This window comes from Vombatus ursinus, unplaced genomic scaffold, assembly GCF_900497805.2.
Source record: "Vombatus ursinus unplaced genomic scaffold, bare-nosed wombat genome assembly UNPS02014818.1, whole genome shotgun sequence".
NCBI classification, from domain to species: Eukaryota; Metazoa; Chordata; class Mammalia; order Diprotodontia; family Vombatidae; genus Vombatus; species Vombatus ursinus.
In genome coordinates this window covers 16,421,691-16,440,597 of record NW_020954596.1, presented here as the reverse complement: position 1 = coordinate 16,440,597, position 18,907 = coordinate 16,421,691, and the positions used below count along the sequence as shown (strand labels likewise).

The 18,907-nt window shown below is 35.7% G+C and overlaps 1 protein-coding gene across 1 annotated transcript in view; it reads right to left on the bottom strand.

The window, feature by feature from the left end:
* The window catches only part of JAKMIP1 (janus kinase and microtubule interacting protein 1), a 178,082-nt gene that overhangs the window by 43,031 nt on the left and 116,144 nt on the right, over window positions 1–18,907 (bottom strand). The window contains exons 5-6 of the mRNA XM_027836396.1: window positions 8,229–8,438; window positions 6,260–6,379 (exon numbers count right to left, since the gene is read on the bottom strand). Coding sequence (XP_027692197.1) covers window positions 6,260–6,379; window positions 8,229–8,438 — 330 coding nt within the window. The remainder of the gene's footprint in view (window positions 1–6,259; window positions 6,380–8,228; window positions 8,439–18,907) is intronic.

Here is an 18,907-nt window from a genome sequence, read left to right as displayed (position 1 = left end):
TTACATTATATTCACACATTCACAGCCATTCCCCAATTTATGGGTATTTCTTTGCCACCACAAAAAAAGAGCTATTATAAATGTGTTTGTACATATATGACCTTTTTTTCCTTTTTCTTTGATCTTTTCGGGTTTGATCAAGTAGGGGTATTGTTGGATCAAAGAGTATTCACATTTTTATAGCCCTTTGGACACAGTTTCATATTGTTCTCCAAAATGGTTGGGCTAGGTGAGAGATCTACTGATAGTTCATCAGTAACTTTTCCATGGGCAGCTAGGTGGCACAGTGAAAAGAGCATTGGGACTAGATTCAGAAGGACCTGAATTCAACCCTATGAAAGTCACTTAACCCTGTTTGCCTCAGTTCCTCATCTGTAAAATGAGCTGAAAAAGGAAATGGCAAACCACTCTAATATCTTTGCCAAGAAAATCCCAAATAGGTTCTCAGAGAGTCAGACAACATTGAAACAACTCAACAACAAAAATTTTTCAGGCTCCCCTAATTTACTTATGATATTATTTTTATGTCTAAATCACCTACACATTTTGAGCTTATCCTTGGTATATGATGTGAAATTTTTGATCTATGCCTACTTTCTGCCAAACTGCTTTCTAGTAGTTTTTGCTGAACAGAGTTTTTGCCCGATTAACTTGGGTTCTTTGAGTTTACCAAATACAGGATTACTGTGGTCATTTACCTCTGCATGCTATGTGCCTAATCTATCCTTGATCAACCACTCTACTTCTTACCAGTAGCAGATTGTTTTGATGGTTGCCACTTTGTTGTACAGTTTGAGATATGGTACTACTGGGCCACCTTCCTTCACTTTTCTTTTTCATTAATTCCTTTGATATTCTTGACCTTTTGTTCCTCCAGATGGATTTTATTATTTTTTTTCTAGCTCTATAAAATGGTTCTTTGGTAATTTGGTATGGTACTAAATAAATAAATAAATTTCTGTAGTATTGTTAGTTTTATCATATTGGCTTAGCCTACCCATGAGCAATTAATATTTTTCCAGTTGTTCAGATTTGTCTTTATTTGTTTGAAAAGTATTTTGTAATTGTGTTCATATAGTCCCTAGGTTTGTTTTGGCAGGCAGACTCCCAAGTATTTTATACTTTCTGTAGTTATTTTGAATTGAGTTTCTCTTTCTATCTCATCTGGCTAGATTTTATTGGTAATATGTAGAAATGTTGATGATTCATTTTGGTTTATTCTATATTGTGAAATTTTGTTTAAGTTGTTCACTGCTTCAACTAATTTCTTTTTTAATTGACTCTCTAGGGTTTTCTAAGTATACCATCTTATCATCTGCAAAAAAATTATAGTCTTATTTTATCATTGCCTATGCTTATTTCTTCAATTTCTTTTTCTTGTCTTTCTTCTATAGCTAGCATTTCTAGTATAAAATTGAATAGGAAGTGATAATGGACATCCTTGCTTCATCCTTGATCTTATTGGAAATCTTCTAGCTTACCGCCATTAAAGATAATGCTTACTCTTGGTTTTAAATAAATAATATTATGATTTTAAGAAAAAAATCCATTTATTTCTATGCTTCCTAGCATTTTAATAGGAATGGGTATTGTATTTTTCCCAAAAGCCTTTTCTACATCTATTGATATAATCATATGTTTTTTGCTGGTTCTGTTATCACTTTGGTCAAGCAACTATACTTATGGTTTTCCTAATCCTTAATCAGTCCTCCATTCCTGGTATAAATCTAGGCTAGGTGAGATTATATGATCATTGTGATATATGACTGCAATATCCTTGCTAGTATTTAAAAGTTTTACATCAATATGAACTAGGGAAACAGATCTACAGCTTTCTTTATCTTTTTTGCTCTCCTTGATTTAAGTATTAAATCCATATTCATGTCATAGAAGGAATTTCATAGGACCCTACTTATTTTTTCTAATAGTTTATATAATAATGGAATTAATTTTTTTCTTTTTTTAATAATTAATTAATTTATTTTTAGTTTTCAACATTCACTTCCATAAGATTTTGAGTTTTAAATTTTCTTCTCCTCTTTTTCCTCCCTCCCCCAAGATAGTGTGCAATCTGATATAGGCTCTACTTATACATTCATATTAAGCATATTTTCTCATTAGTCATGATGTAAAGAACAATTAGCACTAATGAGAGGAACCGTGAGAATGAAGCAATAAAACAAAATAACAAAGGAAAAGGAGAGCAAATAGTATGCTTCCATCTGCATTCAAACTCCATAGTTCTTTCTCTGGATGTGGATAACGTTTTCCATCATGAGTCTTTTGGAGTTGTCTTAGAGTCTTGCTTTGCTGAGAAGAGCTAAGTCTATCAAAGTCAGTCAACCCACAATACGCCTGTTACTGTGTACAATGTTCTCCTGGTTCTGCTCGTTTCACTCACCATCAGTTCATATAAGTCTTTCTAGGCTTTTCTGAAGTCTGCCTGCTCATCATTTCTTATAACACAATAGTATTCCATTACATTCATATATCACAACTTGTTCAATTCCCCAATTGATGGGCATCCCCTCAATTTCCAATTATTTGCCACCACAATAAGAGCTGTTATAAATATTTTTGTACATGTAGGTCCTTTTTCCATTTTTATGATCTCTTTTGGATACAGATCTAGAAGTGCTATTGTTGGGTCAAAGGGTATGCACAATTTTATAGCCCTTTGGGCATAGTTCCAAATTGCTCTCTAGAATGTTTGTATCAGTTCACAACTCCACCAGCAATGCTTTAGTGTTCCAATTTTCCCACATTTTCTCCAACATTTATCATTTTCCTGTTTTGTCATGTTAGCCTATCTAATAGGTGTGATGTGGTGCCTCAGAGTCATTTTGATTTGCATTTCTCTAATCAAAAGTAATTTAGATCATTTTTTTTCATGTGACTATAGATAGCTTTAATTTCTTCCTCTGAAAACTGCCTGTTCATATCCTTTTACCATTTATCAATTGGGGAATGACTTGTATTCTTATAAATTTGACACAGTTCCCAATGTATTTTAGAAATAAGGCCTTCATCAGAGACACTGGTTATAAAAATTGTTTCCCAGCTTTCTGCTTCCCTCCTAATACTGGATGCATTGGCTTTGTTTGTGCAAAAATGTAATGTAATCAAAAGTATCCATTTTGCATTTCATAATGTTCTCTGTGTCTTGTTTGGTCATAAATTCTTCCCTTCTCCATAGATCTGAAAGGTAAACTATTTCTTGCTCTCCTAGTTTGCTTTTACTTTCAGTCTTTATATATAAATCCTGTGCTCATTTTGCCTTTATCTTGGTATAGAGTATAAGATGTTGGTCTATGCCCAATTTCTGCCATACTATTTTCCAGTTTTCCTAGCAATTTTTGTTAAATAGTGATTTCTTATCCCAGAAGCTGGAGTCTTTGGATTTATCAAATAATAGATTAGTATAGTCATTGACGATTGTGTCTTACGTACCTAACCTATTCCACTGATTCACCACTCTATTTCTCAGCCAGTACCAAGTAGTTTTGATGATTGCTGCTTTATAATACTATTTAAGATCTGATACAGCTAAGTCACCTTCCCTTGCATTTTTTTTTCATTAGTTCTCTTGATATTCTGGACCTTTTGTTCTTCCAGATGAATTTTGTTATTGTTTTTTTCTAGCTCTATAAAATAATTTTAGGTAGTTTGATTGGTATATTGCTGAATAAGTAAATTAATTTAGATAGAATTGTCATTTTTATTACATTAGCTCAGCCTACCCATGAGCAATTGATATTTTTTCAATTATTTAGATCTGACTTTATTTGTGTGAAAAGTGTTTTGTAATTGTGTTCACATAGTTCCTGGTTTTGTTTTGGCAGGTAGACTCCCAAATATTTTATAATGTCTACAGTAAGTTTAAATGGAATTTCTCTTTCTATCTCTTGCTATTGAGCTTCGTTAGTAATATGTAAAAATGTCAATTTTTCGTGTGGGTTTTGGAATTAATTTCTCTATAAAATAGAATTCACCTAGTAGCCATCTCTAGGGTAGGAGAGTGAGGGAAGAAAAAAAAATAAACAAGAAACTTATATGATAATTTTGTTGCACATTTGAAAGGAATAGCAAATTGTTCATAGCAGACTTGCAGTTATATATGCAATCATCTTTTTTATTCTACTATGTTATAGAAATGCTTGTTTCATTCCCTAGATTAAAAATAAAATAAAATTTACTTGTAGAATTACTTGTAATTCCATCTGGTCCTGGGGATGTTTTCTTAGGGAGCTCATTGATGGCCTGTTCAATTTCTTATTATAAAATTGGATTTAAGTATTCTATTTCCTCTTCTGTTAATCTGGGCAATTTATATTTTTTTAAATATTCATCTGTTTCCTTTAGATTTTCAGTTTCATTAGCATATAGTTGGGTAGAATAGCTCCTAATAATTGCTTCAGTTTAATCTTCATTGGTTATACATTCACCTTTTTCATTTTTGATAATGGTAATTTGTTTTTTTTCTCTTTTTTAATCAAATTAACCAATGGTTTATCCATTTTATTGTTGTTGTTGCTTTTTTTTTTTCATAAAACCAGCTCTAAGTTTTACTTAAAAATTCAATGCTTTTTTTTCATTTTCAATTTTTTATCCCTCCTTTGATTTTAAGGATTTTTATTTTGGTGCTTAATGGCATATTTTTAATGTGTTGTTTTTCTAGGTTTTTTTTTAGTCATATGATCAATTCATTTATCTGTTTTTCTCTCTTTTATTGATATGCACGTTTAGAGATATAAATTTTCCCCTAAGAACTGCTTTGGCTAACATACCAAATGTTATCTCATTGTTGTTATTGGTGCATACATTTTTTAATAAAACTGAAATCAAAAGCAAAAAATCTTAATGTCATTTCTAGGAGAAAAATTGTATATGTATTACATTACTCCAAAAAGAAAAACTATATTATTTTCATTGGAATATTCAAAATAATCCCTACATTTCTTCTAAATTATTTCAATTCTGGCCATCCTACTTCTCTCCTGGCTCTCTTGCAGACTCTCTGGACTCCCCTCCACCCCCAGTAAACTTTCATCCTGGTGATGTCTTTGCCCTTCTGACCCCTTTTCTGAATAGTGATCCCTACCTTGAACCACCATTTAAAGAAGGCCCAGGCCAGTCATTTTCATTCTTTCTTTGCTCTACTCTTAATTCCCTAGACTTTGTCATCTTGCTCCATGTGGGTACATCCATGTTTTCTTTCACAGCATGACTTACAAGGAAATACATCTTGCATGATGGCATATGTATAACCTATGTCAAATTGCTTGCCTCCTCAGTGAGGGAGTGGAGGAAGGGAGCGAAGAAGAAAATTTGGAACTCAGAATGTTAAAACTGTTTTTACATGTAATTAGGGGAGGGGAATTAAAATATTAAATTAATAAAAAAAGAATTAAGCCTATAATTCTTACTAAAACATGTATGCACAATTTCAATCTAACTACAATATATTTAGAAGAAAAAAATTTAACCTACTCCCCGTGGAACAGAGAAGAAAATAAACTATAAGTCTATAACAAATCTATAAAACCAGGAAACTAGACTAGGAGTCAGGCATGAGTCCTAAGTCCTGTCTGAATCTATTATTATTACCTATCATTATCCTCATTCTGGATTTATTGGATCACTAAACCAATTTCAGCTTTGGCTTCCTGTCTCCAAAATAAGGAGAGGTAGATAGGGATTTAAAAACTAGAATCTGTGAACTTGGTCTCTTTTTAATTTTTTTTCGTACTATATTTCTATTTAGTTGGTTCCTTCGTAATTCTCTGTAATTCATTTTATGCATTTAAAAACATTACTCTAAGAAGTTATCCAAAGGCTTCTATAGACTGCTAAAGCAGTTTATGACACAAAAAGGTTAAGAATTCCTGAACGAGATGGTATCTTTAAGGTCCCTTCCAGTTTTAAAATTTTATGTACTATGTTCCCAGGTTCCTTTCAGTTGTAACATTCTAGGTTCAATATTCAAGGAATCATAGAATCTCAGACATGAAGGAGACCTCAGAGGACATCTTTGTGCACCCTGTCCCAGATCAAGACTCTTCTCGACATTATCTTTTGGCATGGATATTTAGTTTTTGCTTGATAATGTTCCCAAGTCACTTTTCTAATAGTCTATGATTCTAAGATTTATAATAAACAAGTTTTCATTGAACTGTTTTCCTGGAAAAGCTGACTACCCCTAAGTACCCTTAATTTCTACGCAGTAAAATGCCATCTGTATTGGCAGAAATTGATTTACCAGTTCATTTCTTTCATCTGCTAACAGGGTATTTCTGTCTTCTAGCTTCCGGATTACTGCATTGAGCTCAGCAATTTTTAGCTGAAACCTACGTACATCTCGTTCATCCATATGCTGCTCCTGAAAAAAAAAAAAGTAACAGATTTTAAAGGAGAAAAAAAGTACTAAAAACTCCCTACATTTCAAAGTGATTTAAAAAAAAACCCTTATAGTTTAGCCTTCAAAATGATTTCCCTATTGCCCCTACCCTAATCTATCCTACATACTACTACCAGAGACATTTTTACTAAAGAGCAACACTCTAATTATGTCACTGTCTTGCTTAAAATTCTTCAATTAAATCCTAAAGAATAAAATGAAAATTCCTCAGTCTGGCATTCAAGTTCCTTCCACAATCTGGCTCCAAATTTGCCTTTCCAGCCTCTTTTCAGACTTTGCTCCTGCCAAAAAGCACTCTTCTCCATTCCCTGAAATTCTCTTTTAATTTCTTATCTGAGTTTTTGCCATCCTGTCCTCTATCCCTGAAATATTCTTCTGTTCTCTACCTGCTGAAATCTTATCCCGGCCTTTACAGTTTAACTCAGAGGATACTTTCTCCATGAAGCCTTTTTCCTAATGCTTCTAAATAAAAATAATCTTTACCTCCTCAGATCTCTCATGGCACATTGGACCTCTCCAAGGAAATTATAATAGTCTAATATGACATGGAATAGGCCTGATTCCACCACTTATTCATTTTGTGACCTTGGATAAGTCACTTCCTCTCACTAAGGCCCTGGTTCCTCATCTGTAAAATAAGAGTAATAATTCTTGCACTGCTTAATTATATATGTATAATACATAATTATGTATATGTTATACCACATAATTACATATACATATATATATATAAATATATAAATTTAAATAGCACTTTAAATTTTGCAATCTTGTCTCATAAGAACCTTATAAAGTAGATGCTATTATTATCCCTATATCATAGAAGAGAAAACTGAGGATGAAAGAGATTCAGTGACTTCCACAGGGTCACACACACAGCTAGTAAGTTTCTGAGGGAAGTTTTGAACACAAATGTTATTGAGTTGTAGGTTGCTAGGTGGTGCAGTGTACAGATTGCTAGACATGAAGTCCAGAAGGCTTGAGTTCAAATCCAACTTCAGATATTTATTAACCATGTGACCGTGGGTAGATCATCTAACATTCAACTGCCTCAGCTTTCTCAACTGAAAAATGGGGATAATAATATCAACTACCTCCCAGGTAGGATCAAATGTGAGGTATCAAATGAGGTATTGGTAAAGCACCTAGCACCTAGCACAGTATCTGGCACACAGTAGGCTCTTAATTAAATTCTTGATTTCCTCCTTTCTTATTTATTGACTCCAACCAAGTCCAACATTCTAACCACTATGCCACCTAGCTGTTTCAGAGCACTTATGAGACTCAAAAGTTAATGATATAAATAACTTTGTAGCAGTAAGGTATCATATAAATGTGGGTTATTACTACCACTACCACACCATTACCAATCTGTTTTATAGTTATTTTTACACCCGTCTTATTTCTCCAAATAAACTGTATGCTCGTTGAGGGCAAGGGCCATGTCTTCTTCATCTTTGTATCTTCCCCAGCACCTAGTATGGTGCCTTGGACTTATTAGGTGCTCAGTAAATGTTTGTTGGATGAATGGAAGAATGAATGAAAGGATTAGGAGACTAACAATAAATGTAATTGACGGTGCCTGGAACATGGTAAGTTCTACATAAATATTTATTCCCCCCCACCTCCCAAAGTTCTACCAATGACTTGCTAAACACACATAGACATGAACACACATAGACACGAACATACACACACATGCACACACACACACACACACATACACAGTACCTTGCACATAATAGATGTTTGATTAAAAAGCTCAGATGAATTATGAAGGAACAAGTCCCATCAGACCACACAGCCTTACCGAGAAGCCCATCAACTCGGAGAGGTCTCCAATTCCCCCTGGAAGCTCTTTCTTTGGGCTACTGTGGTAACGCTCAGCTTCTCTGACTTGTACCAGTTGTTCATCTAATGCCTCTTTCTGAAGAAGTAACTTCTGGGTGTGGCCTGCCTGCACACCCAGATCTTTTTCCAAGGCCAGGATCACTCTGTCTTTGCCTTTTATCTCATCCATCTAGGGAAGAAGAAGACCAGATTAGAGTTGTGATCATGAAGAGGACATTTTGTGCCTTGGTTGGTGCCTTAGATTTGGTAATGATGAGCTGAGCAAATGAATGTTCTTGAGCTACTGGAACATGAAACAATGGTGGTTCCCCTTGTATACTGAGAAGAACCCAAAGTCTAAAATTAGAATCCTAGCTCCACTATTCAACATGGTCTTGGAGAAAAGAGAGGTTTGATTATTACAAATATGTGTCTAAGGCAGATTATATTAGAATTAGAAGACATTCTTATCAGCATTATTAACTAACATTCATGAAAAGTATAGCAAACAATTTAGTAGAGTTTAGAGATGATTTATGATCTTTGAGATATTGATGATGACAACAATAATGATGATAACAATAATAGCATTTATATAGCACTTTGAGGTTTCCAAAATGCCTTACAAATATCTCATTTTATCTTCAAAGTACACCCTAGGAAGTAGGTGCTATTATTATCTTCATTTTATAGATGAGAAAACTTAGGCAAACAGAGTTTAAGCGGCTCATCCAGGGTCACACAGCTACTGTCTCAGTTCACATTCAAACCCGGGTGTTCCTGACTCCAGAACCAGCATTCTAGCCACAGTGCAGCAGTAGTTTATCAGGAGATTCCAGATCATTTACTATGTGTCCTTCAGTCACCTTGAGGGGTTTTCAGGGCATGGACCTTACCTGGAAGGGGACACCTCTCATCAAATTGAATATGCATCCCACCTAACCTCTTGTTGAGAGGACACTGGGAACTGCTCTGGTTGGTGCCCCACAACTAGAGCTGATATTGATCCACTACAGCTCAGGAGAGTAGATTGTTAGAGAAACCACCTTCCTTGTGATCTACAAGAAAAGCTGAGAGAATGTCAAAGTACCAGTTATTATTCTAGATATAGACTTTTGGCAACGATCCTTAGTGCACATAAACTGGTCCTTGAATGAGACACATGCAGCCATGTCCACAACTGAAGTATAGTCAGCTTAGTGGAATTGGCAAGATTGTCTTCCATGGAAGTTGTTTTCCAGAATCAAACTCCAAAGAGCCTTCAGAGCTCCCCTTCTGATTTCACAATGATAGTGGTAGAGTGAAACAAAGTGAGTAGAGAATGCTAACACTTTTCAGATCATCGATAACAATAATTTTAACTGTTTGATCTCCTAACATGCAGTCTGCCCAATAAATGTGATAGAATGTGGTAGAAAGAACTTTGGCTTTGGAGTCAAAGAACGTAGGCTTGACTACCCTTTCTTACTTACCACAAATGTGACCTTGGGAAAGGAACATCACCTTATCCAACATGTAACATGGAGTACTGGTCAGATATGTTGGACTTAGAGTCAAGAGACATGAATTCAAATCTCAACTTCACCATACCACACTCAACTCTGCCATAGTTACAGCCATGAGGGCAAGTGACATATAAATATATGGTGACCCACTTTGCCACTGTGCTTTAGTTTTCTCATCTGTGAAGTGGAGATGATAATACTTATCCTTCCTACTTTATAGGGTTGTTGTGAGAAGCCTAAATGCTACATAAAGGTGAGCTACATTCACCTCTCCAGGTCTCGGTGTCCTTGTCTGTGAGATGATGAAATTGGATGCAATTGTTTTCAACGTCCCTTCCAGCTTTAAAGTCCATGATTGTATCATCATAAATTGATAAAAACAGTGGCCTGTGATTGGTGGAGATTTTGCAAACAAATCTACCAAACTGCTTATATTTCCTTTTTAAGAATTTAATATTATTAGGAAGTCTAATATGTCTAATATAATCTGCCTTATCTATTTCTTTATAATACACAATTATTCTTTGCATGAGAAGCAGTGTGTCATAATGGAGAGAGGGCCTGAGCTAATATGTCTTGAAATATATAACCATTTGGGCAAACTTTCTAACTACTTAATACCCCAAGTGACTCTGTAAGACTATAAAACACATAGTAAGCTCTGTGTAAATGATAGCTATTTATTGTTGTTGTTGTTGTTGTTACAGGAGGATCTGAATGGAAATAGCTTCTCCACACCAATGAAATCACACACACACACACACACACACACACACACACTTTTGCATACTATAGAGAGAATGATACTGGCATCCCATTAACAAAGCATATACTTGAAATTGAATCTCTGAGTAGGATGGATTTGCATACACTCACCAGCACCCTCTTGTGGTGAACAGTCTGCATATAATAACTATTGTAGTCCATGGGCCACAGCACACAAAAGCATAAAATTAATTGGCTTATGAAGAGTGTGACCCAGGACCTTGGGTTCTTTAGTACCATTCCCAAACCAATTGAATAATCTAGACATGAACGATCAATTCAACATGTTTAAAAAAAATTTTCCCTTCGAAGTTCTACTTTATATTTTTAAAAGTCTATAATTTATGGAAGGAAATAACATTTATATAGCACCTACTATGTGCCAGGCACTGCAAGAAATACTTGGCAAATATTATCTCATTAGATCCTCACAGCAGTCCTGGGATGTAGGTGCTATCATTATCCCCATTTTACAGTTGAGAAAACTGAGGCAGACAGAGGTTAAGTAACTTGCCCTGGGTCAAGCTAATCTAAGGCCAGATTTGAACTCAGGTCTTCCTGACTCCAGGGTTGGTGCTCTATCCATTGTGCTGCCTAACTGTACCAATGTGGAGAGTGCCCACATGTGAAGTCTGGCTTCTGGAGTCAGTGGGAAGATAACTGGCCTAGAAGTCAGGAGAATTGACTTCAAGAGGCACCTCTGTCACTAACTGAATGACCATTATAGGGAAGGTGAGGCTCAGAGAGATTGAATAACTTGTCCAAGATCAAACAGGTAATGTCAGGAGTGGAATTTAAACCCAAATCTCCCGCCTTTCAAACCAGTGGTATTTCCACTGTTCCAAACTGCCTCCTTTCAAAGTCAGTTCACAAACATAGTTATTGTCCAGCTTACCATGGTTTTCACTTTATCATACTTGTTCATTTATCCTTAAATGAGGTGAACTGAATAAGTTAGAGAAAATTTGAGCTCCTCCTTGTCTTCATAATCCAATATAAAGAAAGAAAAGAGTGACATAGCAACTGATAATCTGCCCAGGACTCTGTGTTGCCATGGGCTACTGTCTCATACTGCTATAAAAGAAACTGGCCTTTATCTAAAGGGGATATAATCAGGAAATAAAATTTCATTTTCTTCAAGGAGCATCCTAAGGGAGTCAGGTCTAGGGAATGCTTTCATTTTTAACATTCATTAGGGAAACTCATATTTAGACTTTCTTTTTCCTCATACACATCTTTCATAGGAACAGAATTGAAGCCAAGCCTTTGAAAATTATGGGGATGGGGGGATCATTTCTTTGTTATACCTATCTCATCTAATCTATTATCTATTATATGAAAAGAAATCACTTCACCTTTCTCAGCCTCAGTTTCTTCAACTGTAAAATAAGAAAGAAATTCTTTGTAGTGTATATTAACTAGGTTATTATGAGGAAAGACCTTTGCGAAGGGACATTGTTATTTAGAGAAAACACTGCTGGGCTTGGATGCCCTGGGTTTATGCTTACGCTGACACTTACAAACTGTTTAACAGTCATTAAATGATTTACCCTCCAAGCTTCAGCTTACTTATCTGTTAAATGGGAATAATGTGAAAAACAGATGGAAATATATCCAATCCTGAGGAGATCCAGATGTCCTGGAGGATGGCTGGATGGGATTTTTTCTTTAGTGCAATTTCTAATTTCTCATCTAGCCCATCAGAGACTGTGATATTAAATCCAAAAATGGAAGTTCTACTGTCATTAATTCATCAGTGGTGATATACTGTGGATATATACAATTTACATTTAACATTTTTTAGACATGGCCAATATGAGAATTTGTTTTGCTTGACTATGCATGTTTTTTTTTAATAAGGGTTTTATTTTTTCTTCTTTTTGTCCAGTAGGAGAGGGAAAAATAAAAGCTTGATGATTTAAAAAGTAAATAAAATTGAAGTTTATAGAAATTTCACTGAACTTTTCTAGACAAAAAACAATTGATACATATACATTTTATAAATGTAATCTAATATGTAAACTATAAGGTGAAAAATGATAGACATTTGATATGAACTTAAAGAAGAAGATAAAGGACAGAATGCTGCAGAAAAGTCAACACTGAAATACACTTAAATTGTCTGGTAACAGGAAACTGAAACCTGACCATTAATCTGCTTTTTAGAGCCCTGTATTTTTGGAATGCCAACTAATGTATTTTTATTGACTCACTCGGTCACTCTGGGCAATTTACCTCCTTTCTCTGGGCCTCAGTTTTCTCTTATGAGTGATCTCTGAGGCCCCTTCTACATTCACATTCTAGGGTTCAATGGGAAGAGAAGACAGAATATAATCAAAGCTCACTAGATATTTCTCAAGTGCTTCTTGATGAAGGAAATGTATAAACCTATCTTGGACTCTCTCCTTACTTATCTTCCAAGTAGTCTAGAGAATATTGACAAAAAATTTCAATTATAAATCAGTCATCATTGTCCTTATTATTTGATATTGAGGTCCTGGGTATTTAAATCACTAACTCTCATTTCTACAGTGCTCTGAAGTTTATAAAGCTCTCACAACCAAGTGAGATAGGTAGTCATGCAAGGATTTTTCTCCTCACTTAACAGAGAAAGGAATTGCAGCTATGAAAGGTTAAATCACTTGTCTGTGGTCACCCAGATCAAATGATTTAAAAGCAGGATTGAAATTAAGTCTTTTGGCTCAAAATCTAGTGCTTTTTCCACAGTATCACCCTAGAAATCTATTTTGAAGAGATTACTAGAACAGTTTCAAATCTAATGGTAAAGTAATTTTAAAATGAATAATAAACATTAAAATAAAAAATTCAAGTTATATAAAATGGCATCACTAAAGATCCTCCTTAGCTCTATTGTTAAACAATTTGAGTAGGAAGCAAATTGATTTCCTTCAGATACATCATATTGTTAGTTTAGCTAATACTATTTATTGCATAATTGATGTATTGCAAAAGCAAATAATATTATTATATTTCAGTTAATTTGTCACTCCAAGATTGGAATGTCATTAAATGAAAATAAATTTTAAAATATATGAGATGTTATTTTTAAAGGCAGATGAGGCAAATGCTCCTCAGAGACAAATGAAACTAGGACTACTTAATACATGCAACTTCTTATATGTTACTTGTTATTATCCCTAAATATGTTAAAACCTAATGTTATAACTCAAGAGGTAATTTAATATAGCAAATGCAGGGCTATATTTGGAGTCAGAAAGATCTAGGTTCAAATCTCCCCTCTGATACTTTACAGCTGTATAACCCTAGCATGTTTGGGTCTTAGGAAACTCTTGGTGATCCATCAACTAAGGCATGGACGGTAATCATCATATTGTTAGAATGAGGTTAGGGCTTTTGAAATTGTCAATATCTCCTATCCACAGTCACTACTCTCAAAACTTGTTCAAATAATTTGTTAGTCTAAGAATGATTAGATCATTATTTTGTTTGAACCCCAGAACTGTCTTCTAGTGAGGATTTTAGCCACAATCATAGAAACAAAGGAATAATCGAAAATTTTTTTTAAAAAACCCATACTGATTATCCAGAAAAATCAGAACAACTCATTCATTTTTTATTTCTAGATTAAATGAGATATTTGTTATGCACTTAATACAGTTCCTAGCACATAGTAAGTGTTTTACAAATGTTCTTTCCCTTCCCCTTTCTCCTTTCTAATTCAAATCAGTTTTGAATTTTCTCCCTCTTAGAATTTAGACTTCAATAGTATTTCTCAAACTCCTTGGAAGAAGGCAGTTTCCTCAAGGAGAAAATCTATACTTGAAAGTTGCGAACTACTTCCAATTTTCCATATGCTGTGCTTGTGCAGCAAATTTCTTAATGCTGTGTCTTCTAGGAGGTAACTGTCTATCAGAAACAAGAATGGCTGCATCAGCAATTACGCAGCCTGACTGTTCCTGGGCTCCAGCAGTTTCTACAGAAGAGAGATGAAAGTTTGATTCATTTGTCAAGGATTTATACCCTCACCTGCTTCCTAAAAAGACTGTAGGTGGCATACAAAAATATAATGAACCAATTAAAAATAACAGAACAGAAAGGTTAAAAGGAGCAGAGAAATTGATGTCAATAGGCTCATGGAATGATCTCATCCCTGCAGCTAAGCACTGAATTTAGCACTGAGTGGTATGGTGGCACCGAAGGCAAAAAGACAAATACTTTAAATTATTATTTTTTAAATTATTAGATAAAAGTAAATTTTGATAAAAGGGGAAATTCCTTTAACATGATTGTTATTAATTCATAGATTTCGATTTCTATTTCATGTTTCTGTAAAGGCAGTCTCCATTCTCCAGTGACACTGGCCTTTTGGCTGTCCCTGCCACAAGGCACTCCATCTCTTGACTCCACACATTTTCACTGGCTCTCTTGCATGACTAGAATGATTGTCTTCCCTATCTCTGACTTCCTTCAAATTTCAGCCCAAATGCCTACGTGAAGCTGTTCCCAATTTCCTTTAATGCCAGTGTCATCTCTTGAAGATCATTCCCAACTTATCCCATATGTAACTTGCTTGTACATAATTGTTTACATGTTATCTCCCTCATTCGATCATGAACCTCTTTTCTACTTTCTTTGTGTCCCCAGTACTTATCAGCGTCAGCAAATAGTAGGTGCTTAATAAATACTTGCTGAGTTAGCTTGACAAAATGCTGCCAGCATTCCTTCATAATGAAACTCCTAAAATATTTCCCCTCTTCTCTACCCACTTTTTTGACCTGTAAGGTATTAGCAGGGCAGCTAGGGAGCACAGTGGATAGAGAGCTGGACTTGGAGTAAGAAAGACTTCCCTTCATGAGTTCAAATCTCTCCTCAGAAACTTATGAACTATGTGACCCTGGTTCAGTCACTTCATCCTGTTTGCCTCAGCTCCTCATTTGCAAAATGAGCTGAAGAAGGAAATGGCAAACTACTCTCATATCTTTGCTAAGAAAACCCCAAAGGAGGCCATGGAAAGTCAGAAAGGACTGAAATGACTAAACAACAAGGTATAAGCAACCCATAACCCATATTCTCTTGAATTTCTTCCCCCTTTGGCAATTTATATTATTTACATTAATTTTAGAAACAGTCTCTTGCTTATTAAATCAAAGATAGTGACCAGGTACTCATTGACTCCTGGATAGTTTCTTTACTTATGATATCTCAGGCAAGGGGACAGCTAGGAATAGTTCCCCATATTATTTTTAAAAAGCCATGGGGCAGCTAAATAGAGCGCTGGTCCTGGATTCAGGAAGACCTGACTTCAAATCTGACCTCAGACACTGGACACTTACTATCTGTGTGACTCTGGGCAAGTCACTTCACCCCATTGCCTCAGAAAAAAAAAAAGCCATGACCACAATGGAGGAGTAGAATGCACTCATGGGTAAAAGGAGCATAGGCATTTGACCCAGCAACTAGGAGTGGAGCTTGGAAGAACCACATAGAGAAGAGCAGAAGATTCCTTTTCAGGAGGATGATTGCTGACCAGCTGCTCTCTTCCTCCTCCTTCCTGAAGACGACTTGCTGAGTTTCTAGTAACTAATCCCTCTGGTGATTGAGAAGTAGATATCTCCAACTCCTCCAACAACTAAGGCCCACTTGTTTCCTTTCCCTCTAGTTCAAACTCTATTTTCTACAAGAAGCCTTTTCTGTCCCTTCCCTGTCCTTCTCCTTAATGACTCCTCTGAGATTGCCTTGTAATGTATCTTGTATACACAAACATTTGCATGCTGTCACCATCATTAGAATATGAGGTCCTTGAGGGCAGAGACCAAGTTTCTGCCTTTCTTTGAATCCCCAGTGCTTAGCTCAATGCCTAGCACATAGTAAATGGTTAGTAAGTTCTTATAGTGTGTTAGTTAAAGGCTCTATGCAACTCCCTAAGACCATGAGTTGCAGAAAAGGTCTTAACCTGCATTGGTAAAGGAAGCTTCCTCTTCTGGGAGTTCCCTATTCCAATGAAGTCACGTGTTGAGTTCCAGTCACGTGTTGAGTTCCAATCCCTACGAGACTTTGACCATATAAGTATAATAATAATCATGATGCATATCTACTTTAACATTTATAACTAGAAAAGATGGTACAGCTATTTATTAGTGTAATGAGGCTGAGAAATTCACCTTTTGGTAGGGGGTGAATTAGATTCTAAGGAATTCTAAGTTCTCTCCTAACTCAAAAAAAATAAAATTTTTTGATGGTGGAATGGATAGTAGGATAATATACCATTTGCACTGTCATGGAAACCAGTAATTTTCAAATCTTGTCTGTAGGCCTAATTTTTCCTCTTCTGTTTCCTCTTAATGAGTCAGTAGCCTAGGACAGAAAGATTCCCAACTGCTTTAATCTATAAAATGGGCACTGTGATCATATAACTTATCTCAAAGACCCCATAGAATCACTCTATGGGGAACTCATGAAGAATAATGCAGAAATTTGACCTTGTTTCGCAATTACAAATGCAAAGGTCTTAATCAGAATTATGGTTACTTGAGGGAGATGATCTCCCCTCTTCTTCACTACTTCTCTCCCACTCTCATTTTTCTTTCAAATTATCTGCTTTAATTTAAAGAGGCCATTCTGAGGACAAGAGCCCCTTGAAGGGAGGCAAAGCCATCCCAGCATCAACTGTTTCAACATAGCAGGAGGTGTAACATTGGAAACCATAGTCACACACAGGGGTAAAAGGAGTTAATAATGGATCACCTGGAGAGATATGGACATAAAACCATATTCTGGGCCACTGGGGTAGATCAGAGGGTGAAACAGAAAGGGATCTTAGAATTATGATCTCAAACCTACAGTGAGCTACTCAAAGTACTCTGATGGTATACCTCAGCAGCCTTTTGTCCTCTTGTTCAGATGAATATATAATTGGATTGAAATGTCTTTATACAAATAGTTCAACTAGATGAGTGCTTTAAACTTAAGACAAATATGAATTTGGATTTCAGACCACTGTTAGTTTATGCAAGTGGAACTCCCTGAGAAGGAGTTTTCCATTCATGATCAGTTTGGGGAAATAGGTCCCCATATCTATTAATTAAACAAGGCCCTTTGTGTTTGGTTGATAAGGTAATGGGGTGGTGTTGCTCTTCACCCTCACATCTCAGTTTCCTCTAGTGTATTCCTTTCAAAAGGCCATTCCTGATCTGCTCATAGACCTCAAGCTAAAAGGCCATTTACTCCAACCCCCTCATTTTTCAAAGAAAAGAACTGGGGTCCAGGGTGGCATGTTAGTCGTCTCACCAAATCACTATGTATTCACATGTTTTAGTGTGTATGTACATATATGTGTGTGTATGTTTATGCCTATGTATACATATGCATTTTGTTGTTGTTCATCAGTCATTTTGGTTGTGTCCCATTTGGGGTTTTCTTGACAAAAATACTGAAGTAGCTTGTCATTTTCTTCCCCAACGCATTTTACAGATGAGGAAACTGGAGCAAACAGGTTTAAGTGACTGTCCCACAGCTAGCAAAAGCCTGAGGCCAGATTTGCACTCAGGAAGAGTCTTCCTGACTCTTAGCCCAGTGATTTATCCACTGTGCCACTTAGCTGCCCCCATGTATGTAGATATGCATGTGTAATTATATATACTAAATATACATATAGAAATATTAGTATATATTATATTAGTACATGTATCATTAATATGTATGTGTGTGTGAATATATGTACATACGCATACATACACTTGATACATAACTTAAGAGGAAAAAGCACGCTAATAACTAAGGGCATAAGGAAAGGCTTCCCACAGATAGCGGCACATGGATTGACTCTTGAATGAAGGTGACAGGTAGAGATGAGGAAGGAATGAGTGCCTTCCAGGCCGAAAGGCCATGACTTATGCAAATGCACAGAGAGAGAAGACAGGAGGCTGAGTTTGGGAAATGGTAAGTAGGACGATGCAAATAAAATCAGAGTGTGGGAAGGGGAATAACATATAAGAAGCCTGGAAAGGAAATACTGGAGAAAAAACATACAAGGCTTTAAAAGTCCATCAGAGGAATTTGTATTTTATCCTGGTGGCAGCAATGAGTCACTAAGGTTACTTGGTAGGGGACTGACATGGTCAGAGTTGTGTTTGAGATGGATTATTTTGGCAGCTATTTGAAGATCAGAGAAGAAAGAGAATTGAAACCAAGAATCTAATTAAGACAGTCTGTTGAGGTAGTTCAGGCAAGAGATGATAGGAACATGAACTAGTGACAAAATGTATTTGATCTATCCTGGCTTGAATGGATAATACTGTGGCATGATGATGAATCGGTTGGTTGTTTTCAAATATTAAAAAAAAAATACAATCAAAATAAGTCACTGGGGAATATAAAACTGATTGATTCTGGGATTTGGAGTTGAAAG